The following is an 18,508-nucleotide window of genomic DNA, read 5'->3' on the forward strand; positions in this document are numbered from 1 at the left end:
TAAGCCGTGTTTCATGGCAGATTACTGGTGGGCTACAATAGTTTAACTATCTGTTGTAACAGAGTGCCCGGCCACAGACAGACACGGCACCAATGTCCACAACACACGTGTTTATTTTCAATACGGTTCCACCAATTCACACACAGTCAGACTGCTCAGTCTTTTCCTCTCTTCAGCCGCCTCCACTCCTCTCTTGCAAGCTCCGTCTTCCTCCTCCCGACTCCGGCTCCCCGAATGGAGTGAGGCGGCCCCTTTTATAACGCCCCAGATGTGCTCCAGGTGCTCTGAGATGGTCTTCTAGCAGCACTTCGTGGTGTGGTGGAAGTGCTGTCCTCCAGGGCTTGGGAACCATCCAGGCGCCCCCAGGGGTTGGCCACGGACCCCCACAGGGTTGAGCTTCCCAGCTCCATATCCGTGATCCTTGATGGAAATCGGGGGGGCTACCCTCTTGCGCCCAGGGGAGATATTGCCCCTCTCCCGGTACTTCCCTGCTCTGTGTGTCCCTGGTGGCCTGCCACACTGTGTAACGTGAAGTCACTTGCTTAGCTCACACACTCACAGATGGGTGTTGACAGTGGACCCTCGTGACTTTATATGACTTATGATAACATCTTACACAGTAGGCACCACGCAAAGCTGCATACTATGGTTCAGTTTTAAACATTTTTGCATTGTGAGACGTGTCAACGTCGACTCTCTGCTGTGACACCCTGTGACTGAGTGTGCCCATCTCAGAAGGACTCGAGGCTCCTGCTCGGCTAAATGAAGCCAATAAAGCTGACGCGCTCTCTGCTCTGAACTGCCAGTCAGACTGCACTGACCTGAAACTCTGCGAAACAGCATAAAACCATGCAGCACCTCACTTACAATCACAACCCACCAGAATCAAAGGGCATAAAGGAGGGCATCTCGCGCTGAATGAAAATGGCTCACCTTGACAGGGCAAAGAGAGTCGATAGCAGACTTAGTCATGCAAAGAAAAATGGATAGAAGAGCAAGCAACACTTGGCGGTCAGGGACTCCGTTTTTTTTATTAAGATGCCCATATGCAGCACATCTTAACCCTTTAATTTGTTCTCTGGATCAGCGCACCTGTTGACCGAGAGGAGCAAGTTAAGGAGGAGTTAGGCTGCTAGTGCTGATGGCCATGGGCATCTCCTGCCAAAGCGGTACTGGGGTGGCACACTTGTAGAAGACCCCGATGTGCCTGGAGCTTGCTCCTTGTCTACACTGAATTACTTCCAGCTTCTCAGTTTATGCCTTTCATCTGCCAAAAAGGGGAGGGGGGGGGGGGGACTCAAAAAATAACATTAAAAAAAAAATTGTATATTTCTCAGAACTTTTCTAAAATGTAATCCCCCTCAAAATACTCCTCTGAGACGCAATGCACCGCGTTTTCCATTGTTCAGAAGTGTTCTGAAACTCTTTCAAAGTGACCGCCTCGCTTGCTTCTTGACCTCCTCTACATCCTGAAAACGCTTTCCTTTTAAGGTCCCCCTTCATTCTTAGAAATAAGAAAAAAAGGCACAGGGTGCAAGGTCTGGGTAGTGGGGGCATTGTCATTACAGTTTTCATGAGAAACCGCCACACACTCAGTGCTGTTTGGGCCAGAGCGTTGTCGTGATGCAGAAGCCACTTGCCTGATCGCCACAGTTCGGGTCGTTCTGTCTGTACTTCGTCACACAATCGCTTGAGCTCTTTGAGGACACTACTTGGCCAAATGATGCAGTGGGCAGTCTAGTGCGCACACCTAGTGGCAAACGATGGAACTAACGCCCCTCCAGAAAAAAATCAGTTATTTCTGGGTCCCCCCAACCCCGTATGTGTTTGGTTAAATGCCAAATCTGAATGTGACCGAGTGTGCACTTCAATGGAGTAAAAGGACTAAGAAAGATTGAAGTAGTATGAATGAATGGAATAAAGCAGGCTATGTTAGATAGATGGATGGATAGATAAACAGATGGATGGATGGATGGATGGACAGATAGATACTTTTTGTCCCCAAGGGGAAATTCAAAACTTTACAGAAGCTCAGAAAAGCTGTGCCCTAGAATGTTAGCCACATTGAGGCTGAGAATATCTAAGATGGACCCGCTTTACTTGGAGCGTCCGTTTGTCTCTGGTCGTGTTACGTTAGAAGCCCTAGCAAGAATATTTTGGAAAGCTACCTAGAGAAGAGACAGTCTGAAATCAAGAGAGTCAAACACAAGGAGAGCTACATCACAGCTACCAAGGTCAAATCAAAAGATAAACCAGGAAAAAGGGTTTGAGAAGTAAAGAAACGACTGACAAAACGGCGTTTCGAATCTGCAACCTCGGATGAGGAAATCCCTGCAGCGGCAACCTTTTAACCCGACATGTTACCAACATCGCACGACCGCTTTAGACGCGCCCCCTGGTGACGGGCTGGTAAAACTGACAGCGAAAGTAACAACACCAAAAATAAGACTCTGGTCAGAAAACTGAAGTACGGTTCAGAATTAGGAGTTTAAAAAAACAAAAATGAACAGAAATGCAGAAGTAAATAAAAACACATTCTGTCTCTGAGAATCGGGGTGTCTAAGGGTGGACTTGTGTTTGGTAACTGAGAGGTTGGATTCATGGAGGATATCAAATGGAAACGTATGATGGCAAAACGTTCCACATAACAGAATAACAATGAAAATCCCCTGTCAAGCGTGATTGTGTTCACAAACCTTCTAGTGAAAAGTCTAGCAGCTGCTGAAAGGTGCTATATAAAGTAAGCCTTAATTAAAGAATACATTTGTTTAATAATGACAGTTTTGGATCAGGACTGGATGTGCGGAGCACATCTGTGCTTCCATAGCGGCGCTGTCTGACTAAGACCTTAGCCTGTAAGCAATTAAAAAGCAGAAAAAGAAAAGGCCAAAGCAAAGCCTCTTCATGTGCTCAGCCAACCGGCACTGACGTTTCAATTATCTCACAGTTTACTGTAAATACCACACTAAAGTGTGTGGCATACAGGCGAGTTGCTGCCTGTCTCTTCATATGGAGACGCTGTTAACGCAGCAGAGACTGGGAGCTCCTGGCCACCCTGCTCCTTACCTACTACACTAGGCAGAAGGGAAAAAATAATAAAGAATTAAAAATCAAAAACCCAACAATTTCAACATACTTAGGCAAACTGAAAGAAGGGTAACGAAGGTAAATGAGAGAATAATGGAGTGCCAATCTCCACCATCTGATCGCATGACTGGGTGGGCAGGGTCGGCAGCTAGCAACTCCTGGAGGGAGGAGCCAGTGGGGTGGCGTTCAGCACAACACCTTATAAAGACAGTCGGCTGGGTGTCGCTGGTGTCATTGGGTTCCTTTGGCTTTGGTGGGAAAGGTTCAACACCTTCTGACTGACACACGATTCTGGATTTCTGTAATGTTTTCATGTGCTTCTTACGACAAGGAGATGCACACAAGAAGTTATCTGGCAAGATTTTTCAGTTGAGAGAGCTCCATTTTTAGATCTGAAATAATGGCGCAAATTTGATTCACTCGTCTCAAAAGGAAGTGGCAGCAGATGAAATGAGACTTCAGTAAGCCCACCAACAGTCCTCGGCTCCTCCTGAGTATGTGTAGGCAAGCTCAGACCAGCTAGCTGACTCAATGGACAGGGGCGTAGATGTGAAAAGGGAAATAAATGAAGTTAATATCCACCTAAAACTGGATTCTCCTACTTGTAAAGCTCAATATCAGGTGAGTTTCCATAAATACCAGAGCAACAGTTTGATTGTTTGACAATAATGGATTCCAAAAGGCAAGTCCAGGCCAACATGTTCAGTACGTTGTAGACTTAAAGCAGAGGCATGTGGTGTCAATTTGCAAGAATCACGGTCCGCTAATAGCAGTAGTAGTTAACTGCATTTATATAGCGCCTTTCAAGCTCCTTAAAGTGCTTTACATAGACAGTGTGCAGCATTCACCTGGATGATGTGACGGCAGCCATTCTTGCACCAGTACACTAACCACACATCAGCTGTTGGGTGGTGAAGAGGTGAGAGAGATGGACGATAAGAGACTGGGGATGACTGGAGGGCCAGAATGGACAATGTCGTGGTGGGCAATTTAGCCAGGACATTGGGGTACACCCTACTGTTTACAGACTATGACCAGATCCTCCATTTTACATCTCATCCGAAGGTCTGCACAATTTTTTCATCACGTCTCCGTCACTGCACTGGGGTGCCACACTATAGTGCCCCCTGTTGGCTTCACCAACTCCTCTGACCGCAGCATACCAAGCTTTTCCTAGATGGTCTCCCATCCGAGTACTAGCTGGGGTCAAACATAAATTAAGTTCAGGTGGGTTACCTGTCCTGAAGTGCAGGTAAGCATGGCTGCCGTTATATAATACAGTCAAAGAAACCGAATTGGATGAAGAAATGCCGAGATTGGGAACAAGACAGTAAGTAGGGGCTAAACTTCAGTGCCAAGGATCGGAAAATAGAGAGAAGAATTGGAATGGGTTGATGGTATGGAGGTGGTTATCCACAAGCACAGGCTCACAAAGATGAAGACCATGGGCAAGTCAAGAGTGGCGTGTGAGGAAGAGGAAACAATAGGACGTGTTATTTTGGAGTACGCAGGATTTATGGAAATGTTCAACCGGCATGGCTGCTCTGCAATGTCATGGTTACCAAGAAGGCGTTTAAAATGCTGTAGGTAACTTTGTTTTATTTAATAGAAAACACACAAATCAAAATGTAATAATTCTTTGCATTTACTGTATATAGCGCTTTTCTCACTCAACCTTCCGATTGCCAGTGCAGATCCCTAGCCTCAGAGCCACCACTCTGCCTGTGTGGGTACATGGCCGAGTCCTTTAAAGCGTTGGTGTCCAACTCCATTCCTAGTGGACCGCCATGGCTGCAGGTTTTCATTCTTTTCCTAATCAGTTTTCACCGCTAATTAACTCCTTTTCCCTTCATTTTAATAGCCCTGTTTTTAAGGATTTAGTCCTCTGAGTTGATTTGTTTGTTCATTAAATGGCAGCCAAACAGAAATGAGACGTGAAAAGAGCCAACAGATGACCAGCTAAACTGAAACGTCAAATGCCAGCCAATTTCACTCCAACCAGTTTCTTAATGAGAAGCCGATTCTTGCTGTTAATTAAAGCTGTTATTGAATATCAGGACGTTGCTGCACCACCATCAAGATCTTTTGGTGACCTGAGCAGACCAGCATGACCAAGACCTTCACCTTTCTTTATTTTCAGGTGAGCTGGTCATGTGGTGGCTTGTTTTGTGTCTTTTATTGTTTGGCTGCTCATTAGGGAAAAAGAAACAACTTAAGGAGTCTGAGTCACATCACATAACTAAGGCAAAACAAGTTAATCTGCATCAAAAAAACGGCTCACTAATTAAGGAGATGGTTAGAATGAAAAGCTGCAGCCCCCCAGGACCGGACCTGGGGACCTCCACTTTAAAGGCAGGTAGGCTCACTAGATCTTCTGAGGCGTAAGCCAAATCTTACTTAGTCTGTGGCTTGTGCAGTTGGCTTACAAAAAGATCTCCATGATTAAGATTAGAATCGCCAAGTAGATACATAAAAACTGTACTGTTTATTTGTAGTATTTGTTTGTTTACGCTGTTGATGCTGTACACAGTTTAAACCTGTTAAGAGTTCTTGAAGTAAAATATATATATTGATTTTTTTTGTTACTTTACCCCCTGTAGTCTGTAGTGATAGGCGAGAAAAAAGGTTTTTATGCAGAATGGAGGAAAAAAAAGTACCATATAATAAGAGCCAATGGTGAGCGGAGCTGTACAAGGGCAAAAAAAAAAGAAAGAAATCCAAGAAAAACGTCTACTGGGAAAAGGAAAAACAAAATCTGTCCAGTCGCAAGCTCTTATAGAGTGTAACATAAGCATACCTGTATTTTCCTAAAATGCAGTTAAATGAACAAATTCCGGAAAAGCCAGCTTGCATCACAAACAAAGTGTGAATTATGTGGGATTGTCTTTTTGAATTGGAAAAATAAGGTGACCGGACATTTTTCTTTTTTTCCCCCACAGGACAGTCTCGATTCTACGAATTGCATCCTTGTTTAATAATCGCAATCCCACAAACTGTAGTGTTTAACAGGTTGGTCATCACAATAAACACAGAGAAGTTCAAGGTGGACCCCACACAAGCCCCAGGCTCTTTGATTTAATATGTGTCACATGCTTTGAGGGGGACCCCACCACCACCACCTTTAGATTTCGTACACATCGAAGTTACTTGTTGACCCACACTTGATTCATAAGTTGTGTCCTGTTTTTAGACAATGAAAATCTGCTCAGCCTCTGAAGAGAGGACTCTTGACCAACAAATGATGGAGGGAAGCGGGTCTGCAATTCAAAAACTCAGTCCCATGTGACTTGCATTTCCTGTTTATGATGTGAGCTGACCCCCCCCTGTTTCTATATAAGAATATTTTAGCAAAAAATGCACCTTTTGTTCATAGGACTGGATAAATGACCTGTGGAATATACGACACCACCGGTAACGGGACTTCCCCCTCCCCAATGGACATTTACCGTTGTACATCATTTTTCACTATTGGCTTCTATTATGTCATCTTTTTTTTTCCTTGATCCTCATGAAAATATGAAATTCAATTTTTTTTCTCGGCCATCACAACAAACTAAGTATGGTGTGTAACATAAACAATATCCTCTCTGTATGGAAGTATTCCCGTAAAACGCTTGCTTTTCTTGGTCAGATGTTGGTAATGAAGTAGAAACCTAGAAAGTCCACTGACAGAAATCTTAGTTGACTTGTGATGCCCGTGGCCCTGTGGGGAGTGAGATTAAGGGGCGCCATCCACTCGGTGCGGCCCCTAGAGCACTTTGTTCAGACGTTTTCAGAATGAAAAGGAGGAAGTTGAAACTAGCAGCTCGAGGGTTAAACATCAATGGAGTACTTTGTTATTGCAAAAATATAATCCGGCATATTCAGATATGTACTGTATATCGAGGGCAATTAGGCAGAGCATACACTCCATAAATAAAATGATGCATTAAATATGAAGATGAGCTTTAAAGACAAGAAGAAACACCCCAGCCGAGGGAGTGTCTGTGTCGACTAATAAACACGCCAAGAGACGGCAGCGGGCAAATTAGCGCGGCGTTTAATGATCGTCCGTAAGAATGAAAGTGCGTCTCTGATTGCCGGGGCTCAAGTGCCGCTCTCGGCTTCTGCGGTGTCCATGTGGAAAGGAGGAGTTGCACGCTGCCAGGGATAATTGGCACTACCTGAAACCTTTTCATCAGCGCTACGAGCCAGTTGAGGTTTGAAGAAGTACAAGAGAGTGAAAAGGGGCCTTCCCACTGTGGGATGAGTCTGTGACTCTCTCTCTTTCTCTCTCTCTCTCTCTCTCGCGTACACAGATTGTCTGCATCTCGACTGGCGAGTGAGCCCCTCTGCAAACGAGACCACGGCCGTCGCCAGCCCGCCGCGCTCTCTCTCTCTCTCTCTCTCGCCCGCCCGCCCGTCGCTCTCGCTCTCTCTCTCGGCATTGATTTTGGCGCTTCTTTCTTTTATACTTTGCGAAGAACAAGGGACCCTGAAGCTGGCAAGCCGCACGCATCGTCTCGGCGATCCTTGGAACTGTTTTAAATTAGCATGAGCGTGCTGCCACAGCGCTTCTTCTGTGGAGTAAAGCCGGATTACTCATTCTCTTTTAAATGTGTATGGTGATATTCGCTCCGGTAAGTTTACTACGGATTTGGTTTTATTTTTTCCCCTTATAACTTGTCACTGTACAAGTCTTGCCTTAAAAATAAATCAAATTGAGTGCCAAGTTCTTGAATCCAATTTGGCTGTCAGGCATCAAGCAAGTCACATATGGGGATGGCATGTCCACTTGTGCATAAACTGGAAAGGTGTGTGTACTGTAGGTGTGCTCATATAACAAGGGTACATTTACAGTATGGAATTACAAATGCATGCATAAGTTAGATTAATGACGTGCACTGTATGTTCAAGCATTGGTATTGATGTGAATATCATGCACTTGTGTGTGTGTGTGTGTGTGTGTGTACCATTAGAGTTACATGCAACAGTACATTCATAGATTTGTTTCTAATGTACAGACATATGTACACAGTGTACATCTATTGGCGTGAGCCTACATATACACACAACACATGCACTGTACAGAAAGGTGTGAGTGCATGTACTCCTTGAGCACTCGTGCCTAAGTGTTGATGTAGGTTTATTATTGTACATAGAAGCATATATGATGCTAAATGCAGGAAAAATATTTGTGAGATGCTGACTTACGTAAAGTGTTTAATGTGCCCACAGTCTGTGTATGGACACAATCCAGTAAAAATGTTCATGTAATGTGCTAATATACAATTACACACAGATACATATACACACAAATATGTGCATTGTATATGTGTAAAAAAGTATATATACAGTATGTAAAAACTGTGTATATGTATTTATATTTGTGAGTGTGTATGTGTAGATATGGTTTTAATGCATCTTTAAATATTTGTATGTGTGCACATGCACACATTTGTATGTATCTATGCATATACAGTAATTGTACATAAACATGTAAAGACAAGTAACATGTATACACTAGATATACAAATGTTTATACACATGCAGTATAAACAGTATGCATAAATAGATATGAAAGGCACTATATAAAGCTAACTGATATAACCACAAAGAGGTAAAGGGATGAAGGGTTCTGGGGTATACACAGATATGCTTGAAAGGCACTATATAATAGGTGAGCATGAAGTGTATTTTATAGGCATACAGATACAAAAGACACTATATCATAGATGCATAGTAACAAACATCTATAAAATGCAGCTTAATATTGATATGAGGGTGTGTGTTTTCTACATTTATATATAGGCATTATATAAAAGATGTGTGTTTACAGTAGACACATTATAATAGACAAGTAGAAATTAAATGTTCTGTTCTATAGGCATACATTTGCAAAAGGTAGTGGGTAAGGAAAATGGATGGATAATACAAACAAACAAACATCTAAAGCCTCCATACAACTAATGAAGAATTATGATCGCTACTGTATAACCAAGAGAGCAATCTGGGATAATACAGACCAGTATGACATGTTGTGTTTAATAGCTGAATATACTGTAAAGATTCCATACAATACAGAGTCAGATTTAGAAAGCTCTACAAGATTGTCAGATAGCAAAGGTTCTATACAAAAGGCAGCCACTTATTTCATACATATGAAAGGCACTATATAGAGATACTGTACAAGAGGCACTACATAAAAGATGGATATATACAGTAGGCACTATACAACAGATAGATTCCTGCCTCGTCTTTGTATGCTAGGATAGGCTCCAACGTCCCTGTGACTCTGCTCCAAATAAGCACATTTAGAAAGTAGATAGCTGGATGGATGTTCTATGAAAGAGTTAAATGTGAAAGGTGATATATAAAAACTAATTTTTCATAGATATATATATCTAAGAGAGAGAGGGAGATATAGATATAGATATAGAGATATAGATTAATTTAATATGAGAGGGTACTTTATAATACTTGCATAAATAAGAAATATTAAAATTGAAATCTTTGCAATGCAGAGACAGATATGAAAGGCAACATGTAATAAAAATCTGATTAGTTATGTAGAGCAGATGGGTTGCAAAGGTGTGAAGTAACACGTTTGTGAAAGGCACTATATGACTGTTAGATGAGATGATGTATTTGTACTCCCACATGTACGTTTCTTTTCTTTTCTGGAATTTGTTGAATGCTCCTGTGAATTATGCAGTAACTCGAACCTCCGACATGATCTCGGCCATGCATGGTGACACAGTACATTATCGGTGGAGTCTTGTAAAGTTTTCTCTGATATTGGAACTGGGATTTGTCTTGGCTTTTTGTGTTATTTAATGCAGGGCAGGAAATGGAAATTGATCCACTTTGCCATTTGCAGCTTTATATAGAATCTTAGCCGTCGAATTTAAATTGCATTTCATCCTGGGCAGTGCATGCGTTTTCCGCTTTACGTGGACAGTGGGATTTTTTTAGCTCACATATGCGGTAAGAGGAAGACGAGCACCACACACACCAACAATGACAGCCTCTAGTGCACACAAATCCAACTCCCACCCAGTATCTATACACACACACACCAACCCCCACCCGGCCCCCTGCAACATCCTCCAGGATTTTCATCTGCTATAATTTGAATAATTCATTTCTCCAACAGAGTTTACAGTCCTTTTATTCACCAAAGAGAAACCATTAGAAGCCATCATTAACCTTTTTATACCCTAAAAATCTGCACGGTTGAAACAAGACTTCTGGTAAGAGGAGATTTTCAGAGCTTACAAAGTGAAAGAAAAGCAACTACTTTTATATTGTTTAAAGGTATTAGTGAAATTGATGACATTTGGCACCATGGAATAATTAGCTTGTAACTCTCAGGTGCTATACAGTATGAGCGGCTTCACTTGCCTTTTGCTCTGCTCACAGCCCCCTGTACAGTGCAGCATGTGGTCCTCAGTTTCCTGGGATTGAGTCTGCAGCTGTGCTCCTTATTTTTTGTAGTAATTTGTTTTTATATATATACTTTTCGTTAAATAGGTTATCATTGAAGGTATAAACAATGCATTTGAGATATAGTTGTTGTTCTGTTGTATTAAATTCATAAATTAGCAGAGAGGCACTCGCTCATATCTTAGATCAAGGCACAAGAAAACCAACAATTCAAGTGTTCTTTTCAAGTTTCCTAGGGTGTCTGTCACTCTGACATCATGGAAGTGGAGACGAGAAACAGAAGCCCCAGTCCACTCGCTTTACCTGATGTACTGTAGGCAAGCATCCCAGGTCTTTGGCTGTTCAGCTTTGACTTGCTGACCTTGGACTCCATGCCACTTGTTTCACCTGCTTTTCCCTGAAGGAACATGAGCCGTGTTCAGACACCTGCCTTGGCCTGTCATCTCTTATAGCTGCATGGGCACATGTGTCTGACCCACCTCACGGGCTCTGGTCCCACATGTGCAATGACCACGTGTGAGCTTTGGGTGGGTCAGGGACACAGTAGTTACCCTGGACTTGACATTTCAGCCAAGTGTGACATAAGAGTAGCATCACTCAGTATTGCCATTGGTGTGGCGTAAGGTAAGGACTTCTGTGGATTTGGGGGAAGACACTCCAAGCACATCAGATCAACCGATGAGGAACTGGGATGTCATTGTTGGCAGGGTGAGGACATCGCAGGTCACAGTGCTTCCTATCAATGCATGGATGTTTGCTTGGGGTCCTGGCTGGAGGGCCCACAGTGCTCAGGGGGCATAAACTGAGAACTTTAGGTGACTGCCAGCTCTGATGTGGCTTGGTGCTGGCAAGTGAGTAAGCATAGTAGACCCAGGGCATTCAGATATATAGATGTGAAAGGCACTATATGATACATAGATATGAAAAGTACTATATGGTAGACAGATATGAAAGGCATGTTTAATTTGATCAGTAGATATAAAAATAATACAAGTTTATTTGAGGTTTGAATACACAATGGGGGGGGGGGGCCTCTGAAAATCGAGAGTCCACCTTATGAGAAGGATTTAGGAGTCGTAGTGGACTCGAAGCTATCGACTTCCTGACGGTGCTACATTGCCATTAAAAAGGCTAACATAATGTCACGTTCTACAGCACCTTGATGTGTGCAGTACAAGTCCATGGAGGGTCCGCTCTGGCTTTATAAAATACTGGTGAGGCCTCATCTGGAGTCCTGGGTGCAGTTTTGTTCTCCATAAAGACATAACAGCACAAGAGAAAGTCCTGAGAAGAGCAATGAGGCTGATTCAGGGCTACAGGGGATGAGTGATGAGGAAAGATTAAAAGAGTTGAGCCTTAAGGAGATGAAGAGGAGACCCGAGTGAAGTGTTTAAAATGAAGAAGAGAATTAGTCCAGGGGATCGAGACGGTGACTTTAAAATGAGTTCATCAAGAATGTGGGGACATAGGCGGAGACTAGTTTAAGAGTAAATGTCACACAAACATTAGGAAGTTTTTCTTCACACAGAGAACCCCAGACACTTGGAATAAACGACCAAGTAGTGTGGTAGACAGGAGGACTTTAGGGACTTTCAAAACTCAACTTGATGTCATTTTAGAAGAATTATGTGGACAGGACTGGTGAGCTTTGTTGGGCTGAATGGCCTGTTCTCATCTCGATTGTTCTAATAACTAGGTAGGTAGGTAGGTAGATGTGAAAGGCACTCTGATTTCATCAATAGGTTTAGATAAGTAGATGTGAAAGGCACTATATGATCAATAGATCTCTGTATAGAATAGATATATTGATAAATGCAAAGGGTATCATTTAATAGGTAAGATATGAAGGACACTCTAAGATGGATAGTTAGACATAAAAGTACATAATATCTAGCTATGAAAGGCACTATTTGATTGATAGATGTGAAAGGAGCTATATATATATATTTAATATATACACACAGTGAGTGTGTGTATATATATATATATATATATACATATAATATAATATATATAAGACCAAGTCGCCCGACCATGGGGTACGCACGCATGCACGACAGAGCCCCGCCCACCAACTCTAACTTTCCTCCTGTGTCCACCCTCGCTCTTGAGGCATGAGCAGGCAGTGCGCATGGTGTACGCACGACACAGACCCTCCCGCCAACTCTAGATCATGTGATACGCACGACAGAGCCCTGCCTGCTCATGTGCCCGCCCCCAACTCCTCACCAAACACATCCTGAGTCACTTTGCTCTGTGCTACAGTCCACATGCACCTCTGAGCCATGTTGACTGTTCATTTTCCAAACATGGCCACCACTTCACATGTATTTCATGAAAACAACTCTTCTTTCAAGGTTATACAAATTCCTGCATCAGGTAACTGTTTCTATCAGTCGGATATTTCTGGAAAAATGTCATTGACGAAAACTGTTGCTCTCGAACTTTGCAGCATGGCTGTAACCTTTGTTTGCCAACATTGCGATAACTTTGGCGACGTGCTGTCCGTTGTTGTTAGTCACAGAAGCATAGTCATATGGTCTGCTCAACAATACGCTGACTACATGAATACTTCCACAGTTTATGGTGGCGAAGCAGAAATTGTGGTGATGTCCCAAATACTTCCAGCTACTATCACCATTCACTTCCGAGAATGTCCTTCATTCCCCGAAGAATTTCTTAGCAGTATTACTCCCACTGGCATGCCTCCGCATAAACTCAAAATTAAAATAGGTTCAGTCGTCATGCTTCTCAGAAACCTCATGCCAGCAAGAAGTCTCTGTAATGGCACTAGAGTGACTGTTACCAGCATTCACTGCAATGTACAGGAGTGTAAAAGTATCGCAGCTGCTACCTCACACAGTGGCGTAGCTCAAGTTCGTGCCACGCAGGGCGGGGCTTCAATTTACCGCCCTCCAACATATCTGAATATGTTAACTTACTTAAATAGAAAATTAAAATGATGTATTGAGAAAAATTAAGATACATTTTGCATAGATTTATTTATATATAGAGAAACAGCAATATTTTTTTCACATATAATTATTTATAAACATCAACTAGACAAGAATATAGTACAGACGCACTGATAAGCCGTGTTCTGATTATTAGTTTAATATAATTACGCTACAAAAACCAGAACCGGTGTGGTGTACAAGTGATAGGTGGGGATGAGCAAGAACGCATTTGGATTGTTAACGAAACAAAATTATATATTGTGAATTAGTTGTTTATCTTCCTAGAAATTCTTATCAGTGTAATGTTTGTTTATTTTTGTTATTGCCTCATAAATTTCAACTGCCGTGTCTGATGCCATCACAGAAGGACCGTCTGAAAATGATTTTTGAAGCAATTGTGGATGAAAATCAGAGAATTTGACTTTTTTTTCATTCATGAGTGATATTTTTCCAAATCCTGCTGCATACACGTGAAGTGTTCTGAGCCTTTTGGCCAATAATGCCACCCCCAAAAATGTGCCACCCGGGGCGGATCGCCCCTAGCTACACCACTGACCTCACAAACTGTCCTTATTCCCCAGATCTCCCGGACCCCATCAGATTTAAATTTGCCTTTTATTTTTACACGCAGACAATTTCCTTTTAGATTCACCTTTGCAGTGACAATTAATAAGGCACAGGGACAAACTTTCAAAAAGATGTGCCTGTATCTGTCAAAACCAGTTTTCAGTCACGGACAACTGTCTGTTGCTCTCTCCAGAGTTCCATCTTTTCATTCACTCAGTCGTATCCTCAAACCCACCCCATTTGGACAACTGTCATTCAGGAAGTGTTCACCCATCAATACATAATTATGCGGTGTCGGCTAGTATTAGATAAATAGCTAAGAATAGCAATCTATATTGATTAACAGAGATGTGAAAGGCACTATATGACAGATATACAGTATATAGGTAAGTAGATGTGACAGGTGCCATATGATAGATTAGTCCATATATACTGCCATTGATATATCTAGTAATAGATGGATGTGAAGGATTTCCTTATAATAAACAGATAATTCTAATAACTCATTACATGCATATAGCACTTTCCTCAGGACTCAAAGCGCTACCACACAGGGAGGACCCGGGACACAAACCCATGATCTCCTTACTGCAAGGCAATAGCACCACCTCTGTTACACACAGATTCCTTCACTTATTTCAATCTTATTTATTTTATTCAGTGAAAGGCACCATATAAACAGGTAGGTGGAATGAGCTTTTAATGAGAATGGGGTCCCTGTGTGGCACAGGGCAGTGCTACAGTCTGTTAAAAGCTAGAAAGCAGGAGGGGGCACACGGGCAGCCAAAGAGGTCTTAGCAGTGCTGATGAGCATGGACCGGGGATCTTAGGGGTCCTGCTTGTGAGCCGACTGCCTGTAAATGGTGGCCAGCAGCTCCACGAGCAGAAGTGTTAAGAGTCAAGGATTTGACCGTTGAAAGCCTCCAGAGGGCAGACAGCCCAGTAGTTGGAGAGCCATCAGCTCACTGGTGAGAGGAGGGTGGTGGACAGGGACAGCAATGGCCGTCTAGAGAAACCGTGAAGCATTTTGCTGTGGTACGCTGGTGGGTACCCAGACGGTGGTTCAAGACCCTTTGAGACCGGCCCAGACAGGCAGCTGTGTTTTTGTATCAGTCTTAGTGATTTTTCTTTTTAATGAAGGCACCACTTTTGTTAACCTTGCCATTTTTCTGGGTGGTGCAATGTATCACACGAGGCCGTCCTGTCACTATAGATAACTAGATTTCCATCCTGATGTTTTGTGTTTGTGGTGTGCAGTGCGGATCCTCCATATTTCAGGGGTCACCCACAAAGACTCTTGACACTTGAACCATGCTGAAGTGTCGCCCTCTGGTGGCTGTCAAGGCCCACACACCAATGAAGAATAGTGTGGCAAGCAGTTCATAAAATGGTTAATTCACAGATGTTCTCACACACACGTATGGCAAATGTGAGCATTTAGCTTTTAAAAAAAAAAAAAAAAAAGGTTTAAATAAAGACAGACATAACGTTACACTGTAGTGTGGTACTCAAGTCAACAGGAGGTGCCAGACTCAGGTGACCGTTCAGGACACGTTAACTGAAGTCGTGAGGTATGGAAGATGTGAGGAGCCCACATGCACCTGGAATTCGCCGGGCAGTGGGTGAGATGGACAGACAATACCGTAGTGCCGTATTGTGTGTCCTGGATGCTCCTCAGTTTCTCACATGGCCTTGGAGAGGCTTGTGGCTTTGCATGACTTCACTTGAGTTCTCATTTCCTGTGTTTTGTCTCTTCTTGCCTTGAACTGGCAGCCTGGAGCCTCTAATTTTGTCTTCAGTTATGGCGGCTTAATGCAGGGCCTCTTTACACATTTGTGATGCGCTTGGATGAGCTTTGTGTTGATCTTAAGGAACGCTAGACCAATTATTCAGCTCTTCTTGGTTTAGCTGATTCCACGTCCCCCTTGAGATCCTCACTGATGATTTCGTTCATTAGCAGCCTACGGTGCTTTTTTTTTTTTTTTTTTTTTTAAGGTTATGGTGCAGTCTGCATCGAATCATCTTCTCCCATAGGACAGTAAGGAGAGACAGATTGAGTCTACAGTGGTGTGCTTGTTACCCATTTTGATGAGGTGGGCTAACTCTGGAAGTGCGTCTGGCATCGTCTCCTTTTCTGCCTCCTGATGGCTCTAGGTGGCGCTGTTGCCTTCACTTCACCTGCTATTCCTCAGGAGACTCCTGTTCTGCGCAGGCCTTGATGTGAAGCGAGTAGGGACAGAGCAAGACATTGGAGGTGCCACCGTGTTAGCAGCAGTGGCCCCTTGTGTGGACCTTCATTTGATAGTTTTTATAACCTTCCATCGGTCGTACTCTGACATCTGAACATTGGCCTTGAATTTGCACCACACAGGACCCTTTGGTCAGAAATGTGATTTGAGGATATTCATATGGCCTATGGAGTGACCTCATGAGGACTTGCATCTATGGTGTGTGGTCTTCATGTACTTGTATTTAAAATCCAACATCTGTCTGCTGCTTTTCACAACAGAACTACTTCATGGATTTAAATTGGTTGTTTTTTTTTTCTGTAATTTGCTTGAACATTCCGGTTGATTTTTCAACTTCTGTCATTGTGCTAAGAATCAGAGTTTGCTTGCAGGAACGAGACAGAGGCTGTGTGCCAGGGGGGGAGGAGCATGACATCAGAAGCGGGGAGGGAGGCGGGGCCTCAGGAGTGGAGAGGCGGGGGGGTCCTCCTCACTCACACACCAGCCTGCATTTGAGTCGCTATGCCTCACGCCACATGTTGGAGCGCACCTTGCCTCCATGTAGCTCAAGGGTGCCCAACTCCAGTCCTGGAGGGCCGAAGTGGCTGCAGGTTTTCATTCTAACATATTTCTTAATCAGTGATCTGTTTTTGCTGCTAATTAACTTCTTTTGAATTAATTTTAATTGACTTAGTTTATAAGAGATATTTCCCTGAATTTCATCATCATTCCTATGAGTTGCTTCATTTCTTTCCTTAAATGGCACCCAAACAGAAGTGAAATGTGAAGACCAACTAAGTCAGGGCCTCAGATTCCAACCAGTTGCTTAACGAGGCACTGAGTCTTGTTGTTAATTAAACTCGTTCTTTAATTCCATGGCTTGTTGCTGCTGTCATTGTGCAATAGCAGACATGTCCAAAATTGTGGATTTTCTCTTTTCTAAGAGCAGATCAGCATTCCCGAGACCTTTATTTTCAGATACTGTATGATGGACACAGTTTGCTGGTCATGTTTTGGCTCATTTTGTATCTCATTATTGTTTGGCTGCTAATTAAGGAAAAAGAAACCAATTGAGGGGTCGAGTCTTCAAGAGCAAGTCAAATAAAATGAATTTAAAAGACGTTAATTAGCAGCAAAAACAGGTCACCAATTAAGAAAAGGGTTAGAATGAAAGCCTGCAGCCAGGACTGGAGTTAGGGACCCCTGCACATGTTTGTCCTGTTTCACCACTACGTGGGGGTTGGCTAGTTTAAGATAAGTCGAAGTCACCTTAGTCTGACATGCTACCTTGGCCATGAATTTGAACCACTTTTAACGTTTGGTGGGATTTGATGTGGTGTTGGTTTGACATCTGAGAATGACACTAACATTGTCTTCAGACCCCTTTACTCTTCACACATTTTGTTATCTTGCAGTCTTGTACTAAAATCATGTAAATTCATTTTTTCTTCCAACAGAATAACAAAGCAAAAACAGGATTTTAGAAATTTGTGCCAATTTATTACAAATAAAACTGAAACCTCACATTGACACGAGTGTTCACTGCCTACTCGATACGGCGGCAATTCCTGCCTGGAGACTTCTTGGGTTTTACGCGACAAGCTTCATTCACACAGCGGGGTTTGAGGGTTTTCTGCCGCTCCTTATGTCCTGGTGGAAGGTGAAGCTTGGGCCCAGTCTGAGGTCCATCCAGAGCACTCTGAGCAGGTTTTCATGAAGGACAACACGGTACTTTCTTCCATTCAACTTTCCCTCAACCCTGACTAGTCCTCCAGTCCCTGATGCTGCCACCGCCATCCTGAACCGTTGGAGGGCTATTGCACAGGTCTGAGAGGGGCCTGCTTTCCTCCAGACGTGATGCTACGTGTTAGTTACCTCAAAACAGAAAAGTTTCTCATGGTCTGAAACTCCTTTAGGTGCCCCTTTGGAAACTCCAAAGAGGCTTCCATGTGCCTTTCACTAAGGAGTGTCTTCTGTTTGCCATAAAACCCAGATGTGTGGAGCAATGCTCGTCTTTGTGGAAGATTCTCCTATCTGCCTTAGCCAGAGTGCCTGTTGAGTTCTTGGGCCATCTCCCCTGATTGCTCAGTTTGGTTGTGGCTGTTTCCAAACTGCTTTTGTTTAAGAATGAAGATGTTCACTGTGCTCCACACAATCCTGACCCCGTGTTCGGCAGGCAATTCCTTTGACCTCATGGCTTGGGTTCTGCTCTTCTGTAGACAGGTGTGTGTGTGTGTGTGTGTG

At 43.1% G+C, this 18,508-nt stretch overlaps 1 protein-coding gene across 2 annotated transcripts in view; it reads left to right on the plus strand.

Moving 5' to 3' along the window:
- The window catches only part of synpra (synaptoporin a), a 206,665-nt gene that overhangs the window by 134,100 nt on the left and 54,057 nt on the right, over positions 1-18,508 (plus strand). Inside the window, exon 1 of one of the 2 annotated variants that reach the window (XM_028824551.2) lies at positions 7,473-7,706. The exons of the other annotated variant lie outside the window; for it this stretch is intronic. Within the exon in view, the coding sequence (XP_028680384.1) occupies positions 7,683-7,706 (24 nt within the window). The 5' untranslated portion in view covers positions 7,473-7,682. Of the gene's footprint in view, positions 1-7,472; positions 7,707-18,508 lie in introns of those variants that run through there. 2 annotated transcript variants of the gene reach the window in all.

This window comes from Erpetoichthys calabaricus, chromosome 18 (genome assembly GCF_900747795.2).
Source record: "Erpetoichthys calabaricus chromosome 18, fErpCal1.3, whole genome shotgun sequence".
NCBI classification, from domain to species: Eukaryota; Metazoa; Chordata; class Cladistia; order Polypteriformes; family Polypteridae; genus Erpetoichthys; species Erpetoichthys calabaricus.